At 42.6% G+C, this 19,468-nt stretch overlaps 1 protein-coding gene across 2 annotated transcripts in view; it reads right to left on the bottom strand.

The window, feature by feature from the left end:
• Positions 1-14,132, bottom strand: part of arid3c (AT rich interactive domain 3C (BRIGHT-like)) — a 66,428-nt gene extending 52,296 nt beyond the window's left edge. The window contains exons 1-3 of one of the 2 annotated variants that reach the window (XM_062543228.1): positions 13,885-14,132; positions 12,518-13,192; positions 4,716-4,802 (exon numbers count right to left, since the gene is read on the bottom strand). In XM_062543228.1, coding sequence (XP_062399212.1) covers positions 4,716-4,802; positions 12,518-13,192; positions 13,885-13,923 — 801 coding nt within the window. In that variant the 5' untranslated portion in view covers positions 13,924-14,132. The remainder of the gene's footprint in view (positions 1-4,715; positions 4,803-12,517; positions 13,193-13,884) is intronic. The other variant, XM_062543229.1, reaches the window with a different exon arrangement.
• Positions 14,133-19,468: the final 5,336 nt, after the last annotated feature.

Below are 19,468 nucleotides of genomic sequence, written 5' to 3'. Positions count from 1 at the left end.
CTGGGGCTTCATAGTGAATGATCCGCTGATCTATTCATTCACACAATGAGAGGAGAGAGGGAGGGAGATAGAGAAAGAGAGGGTTAGAGAGAAAGAGAGACAGAGATGTGGGGTTACTAAACAACAAAGTGACAGATTGCCACATGGAAACTCATAGGACCTAATCCACTGTAACACACAACACGCTCTTACGGGTACACACTCACACACACACAGAGAGCCCCTTATATTTCTGTATACCTCCACGGCATAACAAATCTATCCACAACACAACAGGCTAATTTTCAGCATCAGTCTATTTCATGCATCTTGAGTAGAGCAACATTGACCAATGGCAGCTATCATGTGATCCCATTCATCTGTGCGTTAATCTCTGTGTTATTTCTTCCTCTTCCCCCTTTAAAGGTCTTGATCCCCCCCCCCCCCCAACACACGCACACACACCCCAGTGATCTCCGACCAAGTAAGGAATCCTTGAGCTGTAGGTACTATTTTATAGCGCTGGCTACATGTAGGGCGGAGGTCAGCCGATTCTGCTTATGTTAACCAGAAACATAGTGTCAGCAAGCCCACGTTAAATTTCACAGAAGTAAATGCTGATTAAAGAGGATCACGTTGCATCAGACTCCTTAAAGCGACAGTGTCATATTATATGTCTTGCTTTGGTGAGAACTTTTGGTGAGAAGAGCAATGAAAGCTCTGAGCTGTGGCCAAAATAAGCTTTTAAAATGGTGTTGATCACTACAGGAAAGAAGATAGGCACAGTTGCCAGTGCTGGTTTTCAATAGTAAATTCTATTTTGAAAGCTTTATTTCTTTACATCATTGGCATACCCTTTCCCTCCCTCTTTAAATCATGGCAAAATAGCATGGCATCAAATGAAACTACATTTGTAACAACCGTATTTACTGCACCCCCTCAATCTGATAATTGACAAGCATAACTCACACATCTGGGGCCAGTGTAAAAATATATGTGCGAGTTAAGCGTGAATAATCCACGGCACTTAATTCACCGCAGGCTTTGCGGGCTGCTCTCGTTTCCGTTTCGCTATCTGTTATAAATTTTTATTGGGTCGAGATCACCCCCTGAAGAGTGCTACCAGCCAGATTCTAGGCTCTGAACCCTCTGGGTTAGTAGCCTGCCTGACGCCACTGAAATTTAGTCCTCTCTTTCTCTCTCTCTCTCCTTCTCTCTCTCTCTCTCCCTCTCTCTTCCTCCCTCATTTGCTTTCTCTTTTAGGTTTGCTGATTTGCTGCCGATTATATAGGCCTCTATTGGCTATTTTTGGGCGAAGGGGTCAATATTGATTTTTCATTCCCGTGCGAGCAGCCTTGAATAATCCTTTCCCCGTAAGTTCTTTTATACACAAGGACATTTGTCAGGGGCCACTGAAGGGAATAGAATGACACTGGGACGGAAAACAAATCCATTACCTTGTCAAAATTCTATTTAACATCATTAGCTCTTATTCAAGGAAAATGGGATAATGCCTTCAGCTGATAGGATTGGCTCCTTTTTAGCGGCATACTAAATCAAGATGGGCTATGTTTCACTAGGACGCTTCAAACATTTATCTGTGCCTGAAAGAGGAATTTCGCACATCTGCTCACTAAAGCGAATCATAATCGGCCTCAAATAAATGTACTGTACTTTAAAATCCCCCTTGTTTAAAGAGACAACTTTCTTCATTGCTAACTCTTCAGCACTGGTGATTTTTTTTATTTCCCACTGGAGTAAGACACTGGAGCAAGGCGATTTGGGGAAACTCACAATGCAATCTTAAAAGATCTTCAAGTTATAACCCTTTTGTTTGTGCAATTTACTTTCACATTGAATCCTGGTACAAAAAACAAAGAGAGAGAGAGACAACTGTGTCATCTTTACCTTTCCAGTCACAGGTCTATACAGAACTTTAGGAAATACATCTACTTTGTATTGATTTTAGCTACACTTCAATCTAAACTTACTGATTGCTTCCCATGGTCCCTTTGAGGGGTCGGTTGCTGGGAGAGCTTCATTTATTACTCTTAAGACGACCTCGGATATGGCTTAATTAAGTATTAATCCAATTGTGTCTTGAGCCTGCGCGGATTCTTTTTATTTCATTATTTGGCTGTACTTGATTCTAGAAACAATTACAAGACTAGACCAGTCAGTGCAGTGTTGAGAGAATACATCTACTGAAATCCAGCAAAAGGCTTAAAGTCATCCAAAGAATCCAACTTAACTTTTGTTCCATTTACTATTGCGAAACTTGTCCATTGGGAGAAATCAATGTGTTTTAAACTGGACGCTTCCTGAGAACCTCACAATGCTAAACCACAAATACCTAAATCTAAGACAGGAAACACAAACTTATTCCAATAAGATAATCCTATTGATGGTATTGTTGTGAAAGTCATTGCATGTTTGACTCAGGAATGTCAGGATAAACCAGAGATTTGCAGAATATTACCTATAGGAATGATGCATTTTAGTTTGGAATTTAAAGCTAGAATACACTAGCTGGTTGCTACACCTAATGGAAATTTCCAGAGTTTGACTTTCAGATTAGCCTATATAAACACCGGCTTCTGACCAGGCCAAATATTGGACTAACGACTAAATGGCTGCTAGTGGTCAAATATCTTCACCCTGACATTTTAAGATAGAACTATTTTAATGATCAAATGTGTCCTACATGCAGGTATATATCTACTTTTTACATCATTATGTGTTGTTTGGTGTCAAAAGAGTTGAAAACTAAATCTCAAGTTCTTACAGGCACAACTGATTCAGGGGGTGTTTTTATATACTTTTGGGTGCTATACCTATCTTAATTTAAATGCAATTAAGATCCTCTTCTCTTTTTTCAAATCTTTATTTTTCTTCTTTTTCTTCCTCTACTGCCTCAACTACAATCCAAATGTTATTCATCCTTTTCCTTTGTTCCTCTTCTCAATCTATACCTCTAACCACCTTATCTAAACTCCAAACATTGCACTGTGATGGTTTACTACTCCGTCTTAAAAAACAAAGACAGCCCTTTATTTCTCTCTAGATGCTGTCTTTAGCTACGTATCAATGCCTTTCATTTTGTTTCTAGCATGTAAGGGACCACTATCCCCCTCGTTTGTTTTGGTTTCAAATACTTCATATTTCCCATCAGGCCTGATAAATCATCTTTACAGCTGCTGAGGAGCAACTTGGTGCAGGGGAAACATGCTGGACAAACAGCTCCAGGATCTGCTTTGAGACCCCCGCACACTGTTTTCCCTATTAATTGTGGCCCGGTTCCCTGCTCTGAGGTCTTCCTCTCCACTGTCGTTTACTGACCTGCAGATCTTTTAGCACGGTGCTGCGAGTCTATAGCAATCTCAGCCTTAAACAACGGCTAATTAGGCAGGCGACGTAGAAAGAAAAGAGCTATTTCCCTTTATAAGAAAAAAAAAAAAAGACGTGTCTAAGCAAACAGGGACAGCATGGCATGACCAAAGTGTTGAGAAACAAACCAGAGAAGTTTGAGTCTTTGAGATGTGTCCTCTGTTGTGGAGGTGGGGAATGCCTTTTCACGTGCTTGTGGAATTCTGGGTCTAATTGACCCTGGGATTCATTGCTGGCCATTAAAAACAATGTGGTCTCTCACCTCACTGCTGGGAAAGAGCTAAACGGGGGACAAATGCTCCTCTCTCTCTCTCTCCACCACCCTCCTCGGACAACAACTAAGCTAATAAGCAAAATGCACCAGGCAAGCAAGCATCTTCCCCAACACAGATGATATTTCCTCCTCTGCTCGAAATTCAGTCGCCATGGATGAGCTGCACGTTTCTGACCATTTGACTTCATGGCATGTGTGCGGCAGTTGTTGGTATGGTTCAGCAAGGGGGGGGGGGGGGGGGGGGGAGAGAAAAAGGAAAATTCCTGGAACTGTACAGACGATTCTGCTTTCTAAGTAATGTCAAGGCTACAGTGGGTGGAGTTACACTTCTAAGTATAAATAGGGAGAAGTACAGTGGGACCCAGAGGGGTGTGTGAATGTCAAGAGAAATGAATGTGCTTCAATGCAAATACACTGGTCATGCAACTTCAGATTGGGATGAGTAGGCACCTTTGCTTATGCATGAGCATTCTAAAAGGCATACTCACTTAGAGTTCTGTGCAGACAACTCATGTTTAGCTATGGCACTGTCCTCATAATTATGTTTAGACTTGAACTTGCAGGTTGACATAGTGCTTTATACACCATTGCATTTGAAGATTTCTGAATCACTGTCAATTCATTTAAGAGACTGTCAGAGAGAGAGAGATAGAGAAAGAGAGAGACAGACAGAGAGGTAGTGAAGCAGAGAGAGAGAGAGAGAGAGAGAAAGAGACAGACAGAGAGAAAGGGAGAGAAAATGCTTACTACCAGGATATCTCACACTTCTCTGCCCAAAAAGGCTTTTGTCTTCCGCTGTTCCACCAGGCTGGGAGTGTCAGATGAGACATATGGTCAGTCAGCTATTGTTAGCCCAATAGTCTGTCACTGCCTTGGGGCCTGTGTGTGGTATCTGATTGTAAGTGTCGGCTGGTGGGTTGTTTTGGGGAGGGGGGGGATCATGGCAGCAAATGAGGGAGGTGTAGGAGTAGAAGTGGTAGAGTCAATAGAGAGAGAGAGAGAGAGAGAGAGAGAGAGAGAGAAAGAGAGAGAGAGGCAGAGCAGGGGGAAAGAGATGGGTGTGAGATTTACTAACCTCCTGTATGAGAGATGAAGAACCACCACCGAAAGCAACGCCTGAATTTCCCAGCTTCCTCTCTGGCCCATTGGCTTTTCCTGACTCCTGACACATTTCAGAGGGGGCACAGATGAAAGATCAGTTGGCATCGTATTGGGGGAGGGCTGAAAAAAACCTTGCATTTGGACTGTCACGGGCCGTTGCAGACATGGACAAAGCTCTGGCGACCCGATCGCACAGTCAGTAGTAGTTTCAGGACTTGTGGAACAAAACGGGGAGCACAACGATAGCAGGTTTCATAATCATTCCCCACAAATCACACACTGATTTGATATTAGTTGAGATCGGACAGTTTTGGATTATTCTGTCGCTCTTCCATTCACAATCCTAGCAGCTGTGTTTTCATCTCAAACAGGCATTAACAAACCATGGTTTCCTACCAGCAAGAGTGACTTTTAATGCAAAAAAACCCCAAATGCAAATGTGTGAGGGGGATTCCATGCAAACTCCATGCAAACAAGCTGGACAGTGTTAGTAATCTCCACACCAAACACGGTTATAACAGGCGAGTAAGCCGTGCCCTCAAGCCAAGCTATACCACACCTTGAGTCTGGCCATTTGCATTGATGACCTGATGCAAAAAAAAAAATCAGCTTTCCCCTCACTTTGCCCACATGGCTTGTGGCCAGGCGCTTAACTGGAGCAGCAGGCGGGACCATTATTAAAGTAATCAGCCCACTCTGCGGGATTAGAGCGACGAGCTAATTTACTTATGCTACATCTGATCTTTCACCCCACTGGCCAAACCCACAGGGGGCTTCTACCTGAATCAGATTGAGCAGGGCAGGCTGAGATTACCCTCAATCTCCTAAATAGTTCAGTATCCATGCAGAAGATAGAGACAGGGGTCGACCGAGCCCGGCCGTTTCACTGACGACGGCGCAAGGCCGCAGGCATTCCGCCCACGACACGAGACACATTTGAGTGAAAGAGACATACTGTTATACTCTTATACAGTGGCATCACACACAAGTATGCGCAGGGTACGGTGTCCGTGATATTCGGACAATGTTACAGGACACATGAGAATCTTTCAGCCAACCACAGTGCAGTGGACGTTACTCTAGACACCCCTTTAATGAGAAGACCACGACCATGCACATAATTATGTAATTTCCTCCAATGGCGCAAATGGAAAAGAACAGACATAATATTCTAAATGCCTCGAGCGAACCAATCAAGATGGAGTTACACCACTGAACGCTATAAGCATGGATGGGGAGGGGCTCTCTGTGCAGGGCAGGCTAATCCTGGCTACAGGAATAGGAATAGGAATATCTAATGCTGACCCTGAAGCCTAAGACACTCCACGCGCTTGATTCCTGCGTATCTTACGTTACCACTCCTCACCCTAATCAATGTTGACATGTGGGACCATATGGGGCCCGTCCACTGACATGTGGTTCCTTCCCTCTCAGATCCCTGCGTCTGTTCGTTCCACCGAAGCCCGTATCTAGTGGCCGTGACTGATTTATTTCATGGGGGGAAAATAAATATATCAACCTGGGGGCTGCGAAACTGAGTAGTTTGCTTTTTGAATTCTGTAAAGAAGGCTTATACTTTTTTTCCCTTTCAAGTCTCGTCCTTTTTCAAAGACATATTGTATCTAAAGGGCCTTGACACATAAATGGAGACATGTATGGCTCTAATCTATCTATCAGAGGTCGCATTTCCTTGCTACAATATCCTCAAAAAGGAAAAATGCCTGATGAAAATTCTCACTCTTTCAGGAGTATAATAACTATGAAGGTTGAGTTTTTGTACAAATAAAAATCTTAAAAGCAATTAAGATATTCAAGACAACTGAAAAATTCCACCAATTGTCAATAGAGCTGCAGTCAAATTTCTTTTTCTTATGTGGCTTTCAAATGTCCATAGATTGTGAAGTGGAGGGTGGACTGTGAAGTGTTCCTTTCCGCTTTGTTTGCATGTTATCTAAAGCTGCATTTAAAATAAATAAACTGACTGTAGATAAGATTATTAAGATTATTAAGACAATAGAATTGTAATCCCTTTAGGCAAGGCCACCACAAAAGGTAATTTCATATATGGAAACATGCATATCAATGATAAAACTGACTTTAAACTGTCTGTTTGAGACACAATGTGGTCTTTATCTACGTATATGGAATGCAGAGGTTGTGCAGCGACCCTCTCGTTTTATTGCATTTTCCCCAAACAGCACACCCCAATTTCTTCACCTCGATGCTAACTTCAGAGACATAAAGCCCCATGGGGCACCAGCACGGACCCCTGGCGAGAGCGCCTGCCTGTCCTCTTTTCTAGCTGACTGCCCCTCTGACGCAGGCACTGAGGGAAGCCATCCCACCCGGGAGGCCCGCTGCACTGGGAACTCTCTCAGAAGTGTGGGCCAGAGAGCCACGCAAGAGGGTCGCCTGTAACATCTTATTACGCAAAGAGGAGATAATAAAGGGGGGGGGGGGCTGGTGGTTGGTGTGGGCCTCCAGACTCTTATTATGAAAGTGCTGTTAATTCAATGTGTTCTGTGGGCTGAGTGAAATCACACCTAATTCAGCAGGGGTTTACAGAACACAGGGGTGGGGGGGTTGTGTGTGTGTTAGGAGAGTCCCCTGCCTGGGCCCCCCTTTGGCCCCAGGGGTGAACGGTGCGGACTATTACACTGCACAGCACTTCCTAAAGCAAAGTGGAACACAATGCATCCAGGGCCAACGGCCATCTCTTAATACCACACGTGATGATGGCACCCTCCGTGGCGCCCGGGCTGGAGACTGTGCACGCACAGCGCTGTTTGTCTGGCCTGAGCGTGATTGTCGTAAACAAAAGTGGCGGCGGTGCTGGTGGTGCTGGTGGTAGGGGGTGGGTGGGATGGGTGGGTGGGGGGTGAGGGGTTACTTTTGCAAGCGGCTGCAGAAATTCCTGCGGCTGTGTGATTAAAATGTGGCACCCACATTAAGGGGAGGCTGTTTAAACAAGTTTGCCTGGGCCCTGACTTTTAATGAAAGAAAAGGCAGCCATTTGCAGAGAAAACAGTCGGCTTCAATGGCACATTGTGCCCCGCATCGCCTGTTTATTAGCACTCCTTGCTTGAGTTATAGTGGAAAAAAAGAAAAGCGAGAGAGAGAGAGAGAGACACACACACACACAGAGACAGAGAAAGAAAGAAAGAGAGAGAGAGAGAGAGAGAGAGAAACGTTCCTGGCATACTTTCACTGACACCACTCAAGCGAAGAGTGAGGCTTCAACAAACATAGCATTAAAACCTGTAATACCCTGATAGCCAGTCTCCTAGTGTCTCAGACTGGGCCTGCCTGGCCAAGAGTCTCTGGCCCTCTCTGCGTAACACCTTCCCCCCACCCAAGCGTTTTAAAGCAGGAAGGGCAGAGTAAAAGCATTCAGGAATGCTATTAAAACATTTCCATTGACAGAGCAGGTCCTCTTTACTAATCTGCAGCTGCTGCAGCCATATTGGTCTACGTACGAGAGAGAGAGAGAGAGAGAGAGAGAAAGAGAGAGAGAGAGAGATGCTAGGGTCTGAAATCAAACTCTTTACCATATGGGGAATTTACTTCATGCATATGTTTCAACTTCACACAGACGGCATGCTGGGGGGCTTAATGGATTTCCAGCAAAACGCACACCTAAAGCTGTGCAATCAACCAGAAGGGGCTGGAGGGGTGGAGCCGCGCAGTAAAAGAAAAGGAATTTCTCGTGTTGACACTGGAGTTGCCGTGTGAGCATGTGTATCTGTGCGTGTGTGTGTGTGTGTGTGTGCGTGCATTTGTGTGTGTGTGTGTGTGTGTGTGTGTGTGTGTGTGTGTGTGTGCGTGCATTTGTGTGTGTGTGTGTGTGTGTGTGTGGTGTGTGTGTGTGTGTGTGTGTGTGTGTGTGTGTGTGTGAGAGAGAGAGAGAGAGGGAGAGATAGAGAGAGCGAGAGAGGAACTGTGTGTGTGTCTGTTTCAAAGAGAGCACCAGGTCTTTACAGACATATAAAGAGTCCAATTCGAAGGGGGTTGGGTGGGGGGGGTGAGAGGTGGGGTTACTTGAGAACGCCTCTGGCTTGACTGTTTTAAAAATATCACACAAACCTGACAGTGTATCCCAGGTTACAGGACGGCTCTTCAGCCATCCCCACTGTCATGATCGGCAACAAAAAAAAAAGTTTGAGCTGGAGTCCCCATGAAAAAACCGGGAAGGGAAGAAAGCATGCATTAACATCCTGCTGAATGAAAACGTTTGTTTAACCACAAGCCTATTTTCCTTTCCTGGGGAGTGGGGGGTGGGGAAATACTTTGTCTTCCTTTCAATGATTTCACAATTGACTCATTTCCCTGTTTTCTCAAAGTGTTTTGTCTTATCTGACAAATTCCTAGATTAAATTGGGTCAAGGCGGACCGCCTGCAGAGTTCCCTGCTATGGCACATCCTCTACTATCAGAGAAAGGAACGGGGGAGTCCCACACACTCTAAATGTAATCGATTGCGTAATGTGTTAATAGCTCCTTGCTCTTGCAGAGTACACGCGAGGGAAGGTAACTTCTTCATTGAAGTTTCTGAAGTGAAACCGTACACCGGAGCTGACGCACCTCCACTCTCCCCCTGCTCCCTACCCTTGCACACACACACACACACACACACACACACACACACACACACGCTCTTTCTCTCTCTCTCTCTCTCTCTCTCTCACACACACACACACACACACACAAACACACATACTCACTCACGCTCACATACATACACACACATCCTCTCTCACAAACATACACACAACTCTCACCCACCCACACACACACAGACACACACACAGCACACAAACATTCACATACACATGCTTCCCTCCACCAATTCAACCATCCCCTTCCCCCAAACCCTACCCTCTGATCTCCCCTCCCCTGTGGGGGGAAAAGTCATTCTGTGAATTTTTAATGTTTCCAAAATATGGCTGTCAGGCCAGTCGCAGTGTTTGGACACGTTCAGCGCTACCAACGCAATGGCAAAAGTCGGAATTCACTCTCCAATAAAGACATAAATAAAGTTTTACTCTCCCACTTACCGTAACGTACCACAGAGTGATTATTATGGGATTTATCAGGAGACAATGGACTGCTGTCAGCGTTGCTCAGCGACCCCTATAGAGACAGGTGTGGGAAAGGCGCAAACGAGCCGCCTTTGCTACCGTGACTACTGTGACTTGCGGGAATCCCTTACAATCCTCTAATACGTCTGTCTGTGGTAGTGTTGAAATCAACGATGACCCACAAATTATGCATTTTTAAAACACCACCTTAACATTATGTCACTCTCAGTGCAGGCACCACAATGAATAAAAAAAAAACCTGTATTAGCATATAATTTAGTCAAATCTGTATAATAACAATAATGTGTCAGTGCTAAATTATATGTTGATGTGGACAAGGTACGTTTTTGCGTCTACTGTGTTGTGCTGTTTTTCTTTTCTCTGATTCATCTTTTGGCTGAGTGGTGGGTACGGCAGCATGTGTGCAAGTGTGCGATTTGTTGCTATTTCGTAATGCTTTGGCTTGGAGCCCGACTGACGCAGCCGGGGAGAGTGAGCGCGCGAGAGAAATCCCGGCATTTTTGGGTGCGCGCCAGGCTGACATGCCAGCAGGTCTAGTTCCCTGCATATCCTGCACTCCTGCCAAACTCTACGCAACGTCTTGTGTTTTTTTTTTCCTCCTCTCTACTCACGGTTTCTTTGACAACATACAAACTCTCTCTCTCTCCCTCCCACTCTCATTCTCTGTGTCTCTATCTGATTGTATATCTCTCTATCTTTCCCTTGTGGTTTCTTTAAAATCAACCCCGTTTTGAATAAATTCTTTTTTGAATTTGCATACGTTTTTTGTTGTTGTTTTTTTTGCTACGCACATATACACAGATGTTAGTCCTTCAATGTTTGTGTATAGAAAAGCTGAAACTGAATACCACTTCATTGCAGAAGAACACAAAACTACCACCACTTCAGCAGCATCATTCAATCAGTACAGCAGTAAAAACAAATTACCAAAACTGCACAGTAGAACCCTGAACCACCTTCAAAGTCACCAGCTCATGGACTTCATCACTAAAGATTTGTAGTCATATTATGATAATTGAACAGTTCTTCATGCCAACATTCAGCTTTAAAAGCAATGACCAGTCCGCTTAGTTATTTCTCCAAAGCCACATCTTGTTCTTATTTCAGAGACGGCATTTATTGCCCTTAAATGTGGTTTTCTTTTGCAACTTTGAAAACACGCCGTATACCGGCTCCAGCCTGTCTGCCAAAGTGGCACCAGCATCCTTTCATTGTGTTTAGGTCCACTGAATCAATTTGAGAGAACAGCAGCAAGGGAATCATTTGAAAATTCAAAAACATGTCTCAGCAACAGCACACCAGTGACATGTACTAAAGCATGACAACTCTCAAAGTATTTGGAAATGAGACTGCTTGGCAAGATATATACACAATTTCCCTTAACGTCTCAAAACAGGCGTACAAGTACCGTAAGTGCAAAGAATTACATTTCAAATTGAGTCACTATCACACAAAAAATTGACTTGAACACTATACTGTTCTTATGTTGACCGAATGTTTTAAAAGCCCCTATTACATGTATTGTAACACTAGATTATTATCAGTTATAACACAGACAAAGCAAACAATTTCCCCACCCAGATACTGTATAAAAGCCGAACAACTGATGGACACTTTTGATATGTTTTCTACACAGATTCTGTTCCTTGAAGCACCCGGGCGATTCATGCCTGATGACTCCATTTTCCATTTGCTTAGACCTCAATCAAGGTTATTCACCTAATTTGGACAACGTTTCTCTGCCTTCAGTTACATTAATGTGGGGGCTAATGCAGTCCCTGAAGTACAGATCACATTCAGCAATGTCTGTAAGTGATAGATCATAAATAAGAAATGATCTATCCATTCAGGCTAGCTCATTATAGGGTTCAGCTGATGCAGGGGCTTGTCATGGAGCATACTCACAAACAACTTGCATTGATCTCAATGTTACTTGTATTAGATTTTAGTAGAAAACAATCAGATCACACAAACATGCACATAGACTGAAGCAATTGATCGCCCAAAGTTGTGTGTACTGATATTATACAGCCATAGAAGGCAGTTCATCCTGATCTCCCATGCTGATAATGGCTTTTAGTAAATAGGGCAAATATGGACTCGACTGGTGTGTCATGTGAGACAAAACAGAGAAGGGCAACTAGGAACTTCAGGGGGAACTTTGCTTTACACTAAACTGACTTTACATACTTCCAGCATATATAATGTAGTGTTAGGAAACAGAATAAACGATGTGTATAGTACCTTCCCCTATTGTTTATCAGTGAGTACCATTAACATACATGTTAAATGTTGTTTTAATTACATACAATTATTTTGGCTGCAGATGTACTCATATTTTACACTACACCAAGAGAAATGTCTTCATTCCAAAAAAAGTGTGGGGGGGGGGGGGGGGGGTTTGTTTGTTTGTGTTACATTAGACGTTGCACACAAAGATAAAGGGATTTGAATGTATTTCCAGTAAGGGCGGCATAGCCTATTTGTAAATTCAACTTTCATATCCTGAAAAACTGCACTGGCAGGTTGAGAATAGCATGCTTCTTGAAAAAACAGACTTTAAGTCTGATAAAAATAAATATTCAACTTTTCCAGCCAACTTTAATGGCGAGTAACTAGTGACACAAGAGCATGATATAGAGTTTTGGGGGAATTACTGACAAATTACGGTGCCTTACCTGTTTGAATTGCTCTTCGTAAGTCCACTCGTGGTGCTGCGATTGTGCATGAGCCATTCCACCGGGAGAGTCGGGTTGCCTTGCGGCCGAGAATGACGGCTGGACTCTGGCGCCGGAGTGCTTTGGTGATTGTCCCGCATTTGAATGCATGCTGTGCCGAGGGAGATAGTGGGGCATGGGTCTCTCTATTTCATCATCTACGAATCCTTCGTTATCAATATCTTCGTCATCTAAATCTCGGTCTTCATCTTCCATGCCACGATCACCCTCCAGGTCATCGTCAACGTCGGAGTCGTCGTCAGGTCTTTCGGGAAGCCTGTGCGGGTCTGGGTGTGCAGGTTGCCGGTCACTGGAACTTGCCCCCGGAGACGAGATTTGTGCTCCGGCAGCGAAAGCACCTCTCACCGCTGCCTGATAGTGACGGAAAGCCAACGCTTGCTGCTGAATTTGTGAATCCATCAGAGACCTGATGTCTTTGTCTTTTTCTGCTAGGCGAAGCTTCTCTTCTAGTGCCAGGCGAGCAGCCTGCTGCCGCTGGAGGTTTTCCATGACCGCCTCTAGCTTCATTCCACCGCCGCTCGGATGGTGGTTTGACTGAGACCCGGAGAAGTGACTGTGACTGGTGGAGGATGGAACCAGCAGAGGATGGTTGCTCGCCGAAGTGAACACGGCTTGCTGTTTGGATACAAATGATACTATGATTAGACCATCGAATGAAACGGGGGTTTTTTTCATGCGCGTAATTTCCAACCAGACTATTAAATTACGCAAGGATCAAACCCACGCGGATGTCAGGGACTCAGCTTGCCGCTGGTTCTTAACTGATAACTCATGAGAAGAGACCAAATTTCATAAAAGTCAGGTTAACATGTCATTTCCAATTCATCTTCAACGGAAATTATTCAAATTGCAAACTAATCGACCACCGCCTCCATTGCATCTATTACGATTAATGTGGTTGACCCTGCACTTAGGCTTAGGCTACACACTCGGTTATTAGCATACTTCTGGTAGCTTGTAGGTTCTAAAACTATCTCACACTTCAACGTGTGAAGTGCACCAAATGTCACTTTACAACACACATGGCTCTCTAGTAACGTGGAACATATTCGGCCGAATGGTCCGTAAGCTACAGTTTCGTGCAATGTACTTGGTAGCTGACATCGAGTACGCTTTGGAGTTAAACATAGTTATCAACAACCAACGTTACAGTATGCTTGTCTCATGTGTTACAAAAGACACGCACTATCATAAATTGATGTCGGTATCTAAATCATTCAAACAAGCTTTCGTAAAGAATTGCACCGAGTTGATCAAAACATTCCAATAAAGTTAGTCTCAGTAAGAATGGGAAATCAGATGCTTACCAAAGCAGATTTAGTTGCTATGCTGGTGTTGTCAACCATGCTTCTCCTGTCAGATATAAAGCAACTGTTCTAAAGTATCCCTTTTTCAAAAGTCAGATGTGGATGTATTCCTGTTTTAACATCGAGATACTCGTGTCAATAGCGAGGAAATAATTCGTTTAAAAAAATGAAACGCTGGCGAGCCCTCCAGCCCCGAAGGTTTTGGCAACAAGTGGCAACTGTAGGCAGAATGACCTCTTCAGGCTGGAGATCAGCCCTTCTGCTCCCATTTGCTAACAACACGTCAATAGTGTGATAAATATGGAGGGCAGGGTCTACTGACAACCAAGGAAATACAGTTAAACGACCCGATCGGGAGATTTCATATTGACATACGCGACGTAGCCTACAGTTCAATGTTAGTCAGGAACTTGGTGTAATTTGTAATTAGCTACATTAATTAATTATAACTGTCTATAACAATTAGGCTACTTTCATCCGACACAACCTAGCAATGATAGCCTATATCAAAGCGAATGAATCAAGAACCCGTGAACACCATTGTCTCGCTCTGCTGTTTTATGACAACTAAAAATAAAACTTTATAAAGTGGACAAGATTTAATTGTTTGATTGGCTATCATATATAACCAACACTCGGGTAATGCTAGAGTTAATAAAAACTACCAAAATGTCCACTAATCAATGTACTTCTTCTCCTTTCTGAAGTGTGCTGTTTTCAACCAGATTTTTAACTCACATCTCACCACCACAGGTTTTGCATCTTGAATGTGAACACTTGTCTAGAAACAACACCGCTTGTAGAACCTGAAACCACTGAAAACAAAGGCCTAACGACTCGAACCCATTACTGTAGCCTGCACTGTCTGTCCATTATCGTAGAGTAGCCTACTCTACTCTAAGGACAGTATTCTGAACCACAAATAGGCCCACTAAGGCAATAGTTAGCCTATAGAACAGCTCACAATTTCATTTCAAGTTCTCCATTAAAGAAAAGTGTGAATGTCCATCAGAGGTTGCAGTTTTATCCCAACCCTATCCTTATAATCCATCCTAATATATGGCTATTATAAGCATACTATTGCATACGAAAGGTTAAAATGTCCGACAATTAAGTAATTTTGTCTTCTTTTATTTACAGGCCATTGGACACTGCAATCCCAAAATGAGAATAAACATATACCTACCTTGTATTAGCTCAAAGTTGCACCAGATGAAATACAATCAATGAGCAATCACGTCACAGATTGTGTGTTTACATTTAAGTGTACTTTATCCATCCAGTTATTTTTTTTTTTTTATCTTTCTTTGGATGTGCAGCATTTATTAAATATGTCTAGTTATTTCAGTTATCACTTTAATCAAAATCATAGTTGTAGTTTCAAATGTTTTGTATAATAAGTAGTTTGATTAAAAAAAGAAAAAAAACGTTTATGCATTTTAAGGAATATATGGTACATATTCTAACTATGATTCCCTATGATCCCCCTCTCTCTCTCTGTGTGTGTGTGTGTGTGTGTGTGCGCGCGCGTTTGTGTCCGTGTGTGCATGCGTGCGTGTGTGTGTGTGTGTGTGCGTGTGTCTGAAGTTATTACAGTACACAAGTGAGCACACTGCAGGCAGGGGTGAAGAAGTGGGCATTTGGTCTGAGCGTGAGTTCCTGGAGTCCTCCTTAAAGAGCGGTAGCTGCTGCCTCTTCCCTCTCCTCATCCTCACTCTTCCCCCGGGGCCCCTTATTGTTGCTCTCTGGGCTAATGTTGTTTTGCCTCTAGCCGTGCTTATCTGGGAGCCATGGAGCAACGTGTTGATACACTGATGCTATGTCCATTCCCTTTGTGTGTGTGTGTGTCTGTGTGTCTGTGTGTGTTAGAGGCTTTCTAAACATCCTTCATCAAGAAAAAAATATGTTTTAGCTTTCGTTCAATCTTATTTAATTTAAAAACAGAACCATTCAAATGTGTGTGTACGTGTGTGTGTGTGTGTGTGTGTGTGTGTGTGTGTGTGTGTGTGTGTGTGTGTGTGTGCATGTGCGTGTGTGTGCCTGTGTGCGTGTGTGTGTGTGTGTATGTGTGTGTGTGTGTGTGTGTGTGTGTGTGTGTGTGTGTGTGTTTAAGTGTGAATATATTACGCACATTAAAATGTTCACTTCCAAACACCACTAAATCCTGAATCATGGCAATGTTCCTGGCAGGGAGCCCATGACTGACCCTTATTTGCCTCATACCAAACCCATTTCAGGGAAATTGTTACTGATTGGCTGCAGGGATCTGACAGTCACAAATGTGATGTCTCAGTTGGCTTCATGCTTATGCTGTGGCCGCCCGCCCTAATCATTCTGATGACCAGAGCTGTTCTGATCAAGATGAAAGGAACCATTAACCGCTGACCTCAATAGCTCCCCTTTAAGCATGCGAGGATATTTTGGCTGTGGACACAGAGTAAAATTTATAATAATTCTCTGATGATAATCCCTCTGAATTAAATATATAACAGCGGCAACATCTCAGGAGACTGTCTCTTGAGCTCTTAAAGCCACTACTGATTAGTGTACATTTTTCTGTCATCCATTTCCATCATGGCCGAATTCATAGAAGAAAATTGCAATGAATATGGCCATCAGCAATACTGAATGGACTGAATGTACAGTATTAACACAAAAAGTTTTCCTGTTGAGAAAGAAACTTCTGAAATGGCTCGAATTATTTTGGAAGTAACTGCGTAGTCTTGTAAGTAGATGACTGAAGGGATTTGTGAGTGTGCAGCTTACTATAGAAAGTGTAACTTTAATTTTTAAGTATGAATACATCTTTTTAATCATCATAAGAGTATAACCTAAACAGTTTTTACAGTAGAAGTTCATGTTGGACAGACACATTGTGGTTTATTGGAAAACAGTACCACCTAGTGTTGAAACATGTATCTTACAGTTGTGGACAAATATAGTTCCACAGTTTTCCGTGAAGAAAAAATAAATATATTTTTTTCAATGTTTTAATTCCTAGAAAATGTAGCCAAAATAATATGACTATAATCTAACTTACCGGTATCATCACTATTATCACTATCATGGTCAGAAATCATTTTCATTTCAAGGTAACCGATATTACAAAATTACATTAAAATCCCCCAAAAAAGACTGGAAACCTATGTTTAGTTAGTGGGGATGATTTAATATCATGCTGTAAGAACTGCTTCTCTTTTTACCTAAACACTAGAAATAATTACATAGATTGTGCTTGTGCTTTTATAACAGGGAACATTTCAGTGTTAATTTTTCAATTTGTTCTTTTTAATTCTGTTTTCAATTTTGGTACAGCACCCATATGGGATACATTGTACAGTATAGCAACTAGTTAATTGGTTTATTTGGATTGCAAAATTGTGTGAAGCCAGGTTAAGTCTGTTGTGTATAGCTGCTTTCACATAAATGATCATAATACAAAATCAGCCGGCTTCATGCTATTTTCATGAAATTTATCTTGAGAGCTGCAGGCCATTTAAAAACACAATTATTAACACAATTATCAGACACCGGACTAGGTTTGTTTCTTGCTCTTCGCTCAGAGTCGCAAACTCTCACGGCGTGGAGGGCTAGAACAAGAGACAGGAAGGGAGATACAAAGGCACAGCAGATGTGTGGATCAATACTGATCAAGGATATTGATCACCTGGTTGTAAATGGGAACATGTAAAATAGATTTGTCTGCAGACATTTAGAAGCTCTATTTAGTGTCTGTTTTTTTTATAATAAGATGATCCATATAGGCTATTTGTGCTGCATTATCCATTAGTCCTCCCTCTTTTTTATATTGAATACTAATGTTTTTTTTTTTTTTTTTTCAATCAAAGGTGAAACACAGTAAACACATAAACACAACATACAGTATTCATTCTGAAATTATATGCAACATACAGTCAAGCAATTGCAATTGTACACTATTGTATTTTTAATTACATTGTATAGGCTAATTTATTTCTAATTACATTCATAATCTACTTTACACTTTTCTTACTTTTGCAAAGATTGACCAGCATGTGGTCATTAATAAGGACAGGTGAACAAGAGTAGCTTGGACTCTAAGTAGGTTAACCTATAAGGGTCATGTGTTGGCTTAGTCTCAACAGGTAAATCATTCCCCCATCTCTCTTCAGCTCATCTGCCTGTGGTCAGGAGAGCCCATTCCTCAGGCCATACTGGAGCCACATGAAGGCACTAAACTGGGGATGAATAGGTGAACGTGTGCACTTTGAAGCTCCGACTGTCTCAAGGCAACAGCCGTCTTGACCAGGTGCAGCACACTCGCATGCCATGTGTCTGTTACCGACACATTTCCTGGAAATTATGTATAATGAGAGAGGAGATTAAGAGGTTATTAGGAAACAAAGAGGAATAATGCTAGTGCTAATCACACTAATCAGTATGTTATTCTGGATTATTCTTTGAGTCTGTGAGTACAGTATTTTTTTTATTATTTTTTTTTTACTGTAAAATGGGTTTTTTTTCTGCTCCTTTTGATAGTCTCTAATCTGAGTCGTATCAAAGCGTCATGGTGACCAGAACTCTCCCTTCTGTCTCTGGACAAAGATGTGCTCATGCATCAAATGAGCTGTAATGCAAACAGACCCCACAGCAGGACTGGTACGAGACATCAAACAGCAACAATACTGGCAGACAGCTGATTATTTCCCATTGATAAGCCCCACCAACGCCTCCCGAGGCAATCTCTGTAATCCTTTAATAAAGTAGTATGTATTGGCATGACAGTGGAAACTTGGATGACATGCTCTCAGCAGCTTTTGATGAGAGGCTATTGACCAGTCCTCTGATGACTAGATGACAAGGACGGGAACTAATCCAAGTCATCTCATAAAAATGGACTAGAACAGCTGTCACATGGGTCTATGACCATGAAAAAAACACAGCTATCCAGCATGCAGTTTTTCTCAGAGGCAAAGCAGTTTGGTCATGACAGATGAGTGTTGTTACAAAAACAAAACATGTCAGCAAGAAAAAAGTGGATGACAGTTCAATGTAATGTCATGCACACACATTACTCCATAACAGTGATCCAAATCAGAGTTTTAGTCTAAAATTGTTTTTTTTCGCTGTTTAGGGTAAAACATTTCCCACTGGGTTCTCTTCATTGTCAGATAACATTATGGGATGGCGTATAATTTTCATAACACATCAAACTCAACTGACCCCTGTAGCCTGGGAAAACATTGCCTAGTTGACTGTTAAGAGGGTGTCTGGCACAGAAAGAGGTGAGGTTGCGTGTGAAACGGCAGTTTATCTTCTGTGTCTGATTACAATGGCACTGCATCTGCCGTATCTGCAGGTGTGGCAGAGCAACCATCACGTAAACCAACCCCATGGAGGGCGGCTGGCTTTCCTCACACAGAGTTCAGACAGCTGCCGACTCAACCTGCTTGCTTCATTTGCAAGCGTCCAACTAGAAGGATCCATAAGTCCGTTGTGTGTTGCTTTTACTGTAAGCTGCACCACTTGTTCACATTTTTACTGAATGCTGCTGGCTAGAGAAATATCTGTGCGTGTGATTGTTTATGTCTGTCTCTTTGTTTGT

Source organism: Sardina pilchardus, chromosome 8 (assembly GCF_963854185.1).
Source record: "Sardina pilchardus chromosome 8, fSarPil1.1, whole genome shotgun sequence".
Taxonomy (NCBI): Eukaryota; Metazoa; Chordata; class Actinopteri; order Clupeiformes; family Clupeidae; genus Sardina; species Sardina pilchardus.
The sequence above is the reverse complement of the archived record's forward strand: the minus strand, read 5'-3'. Positions and strand labels throughout refer to the sequence as shown.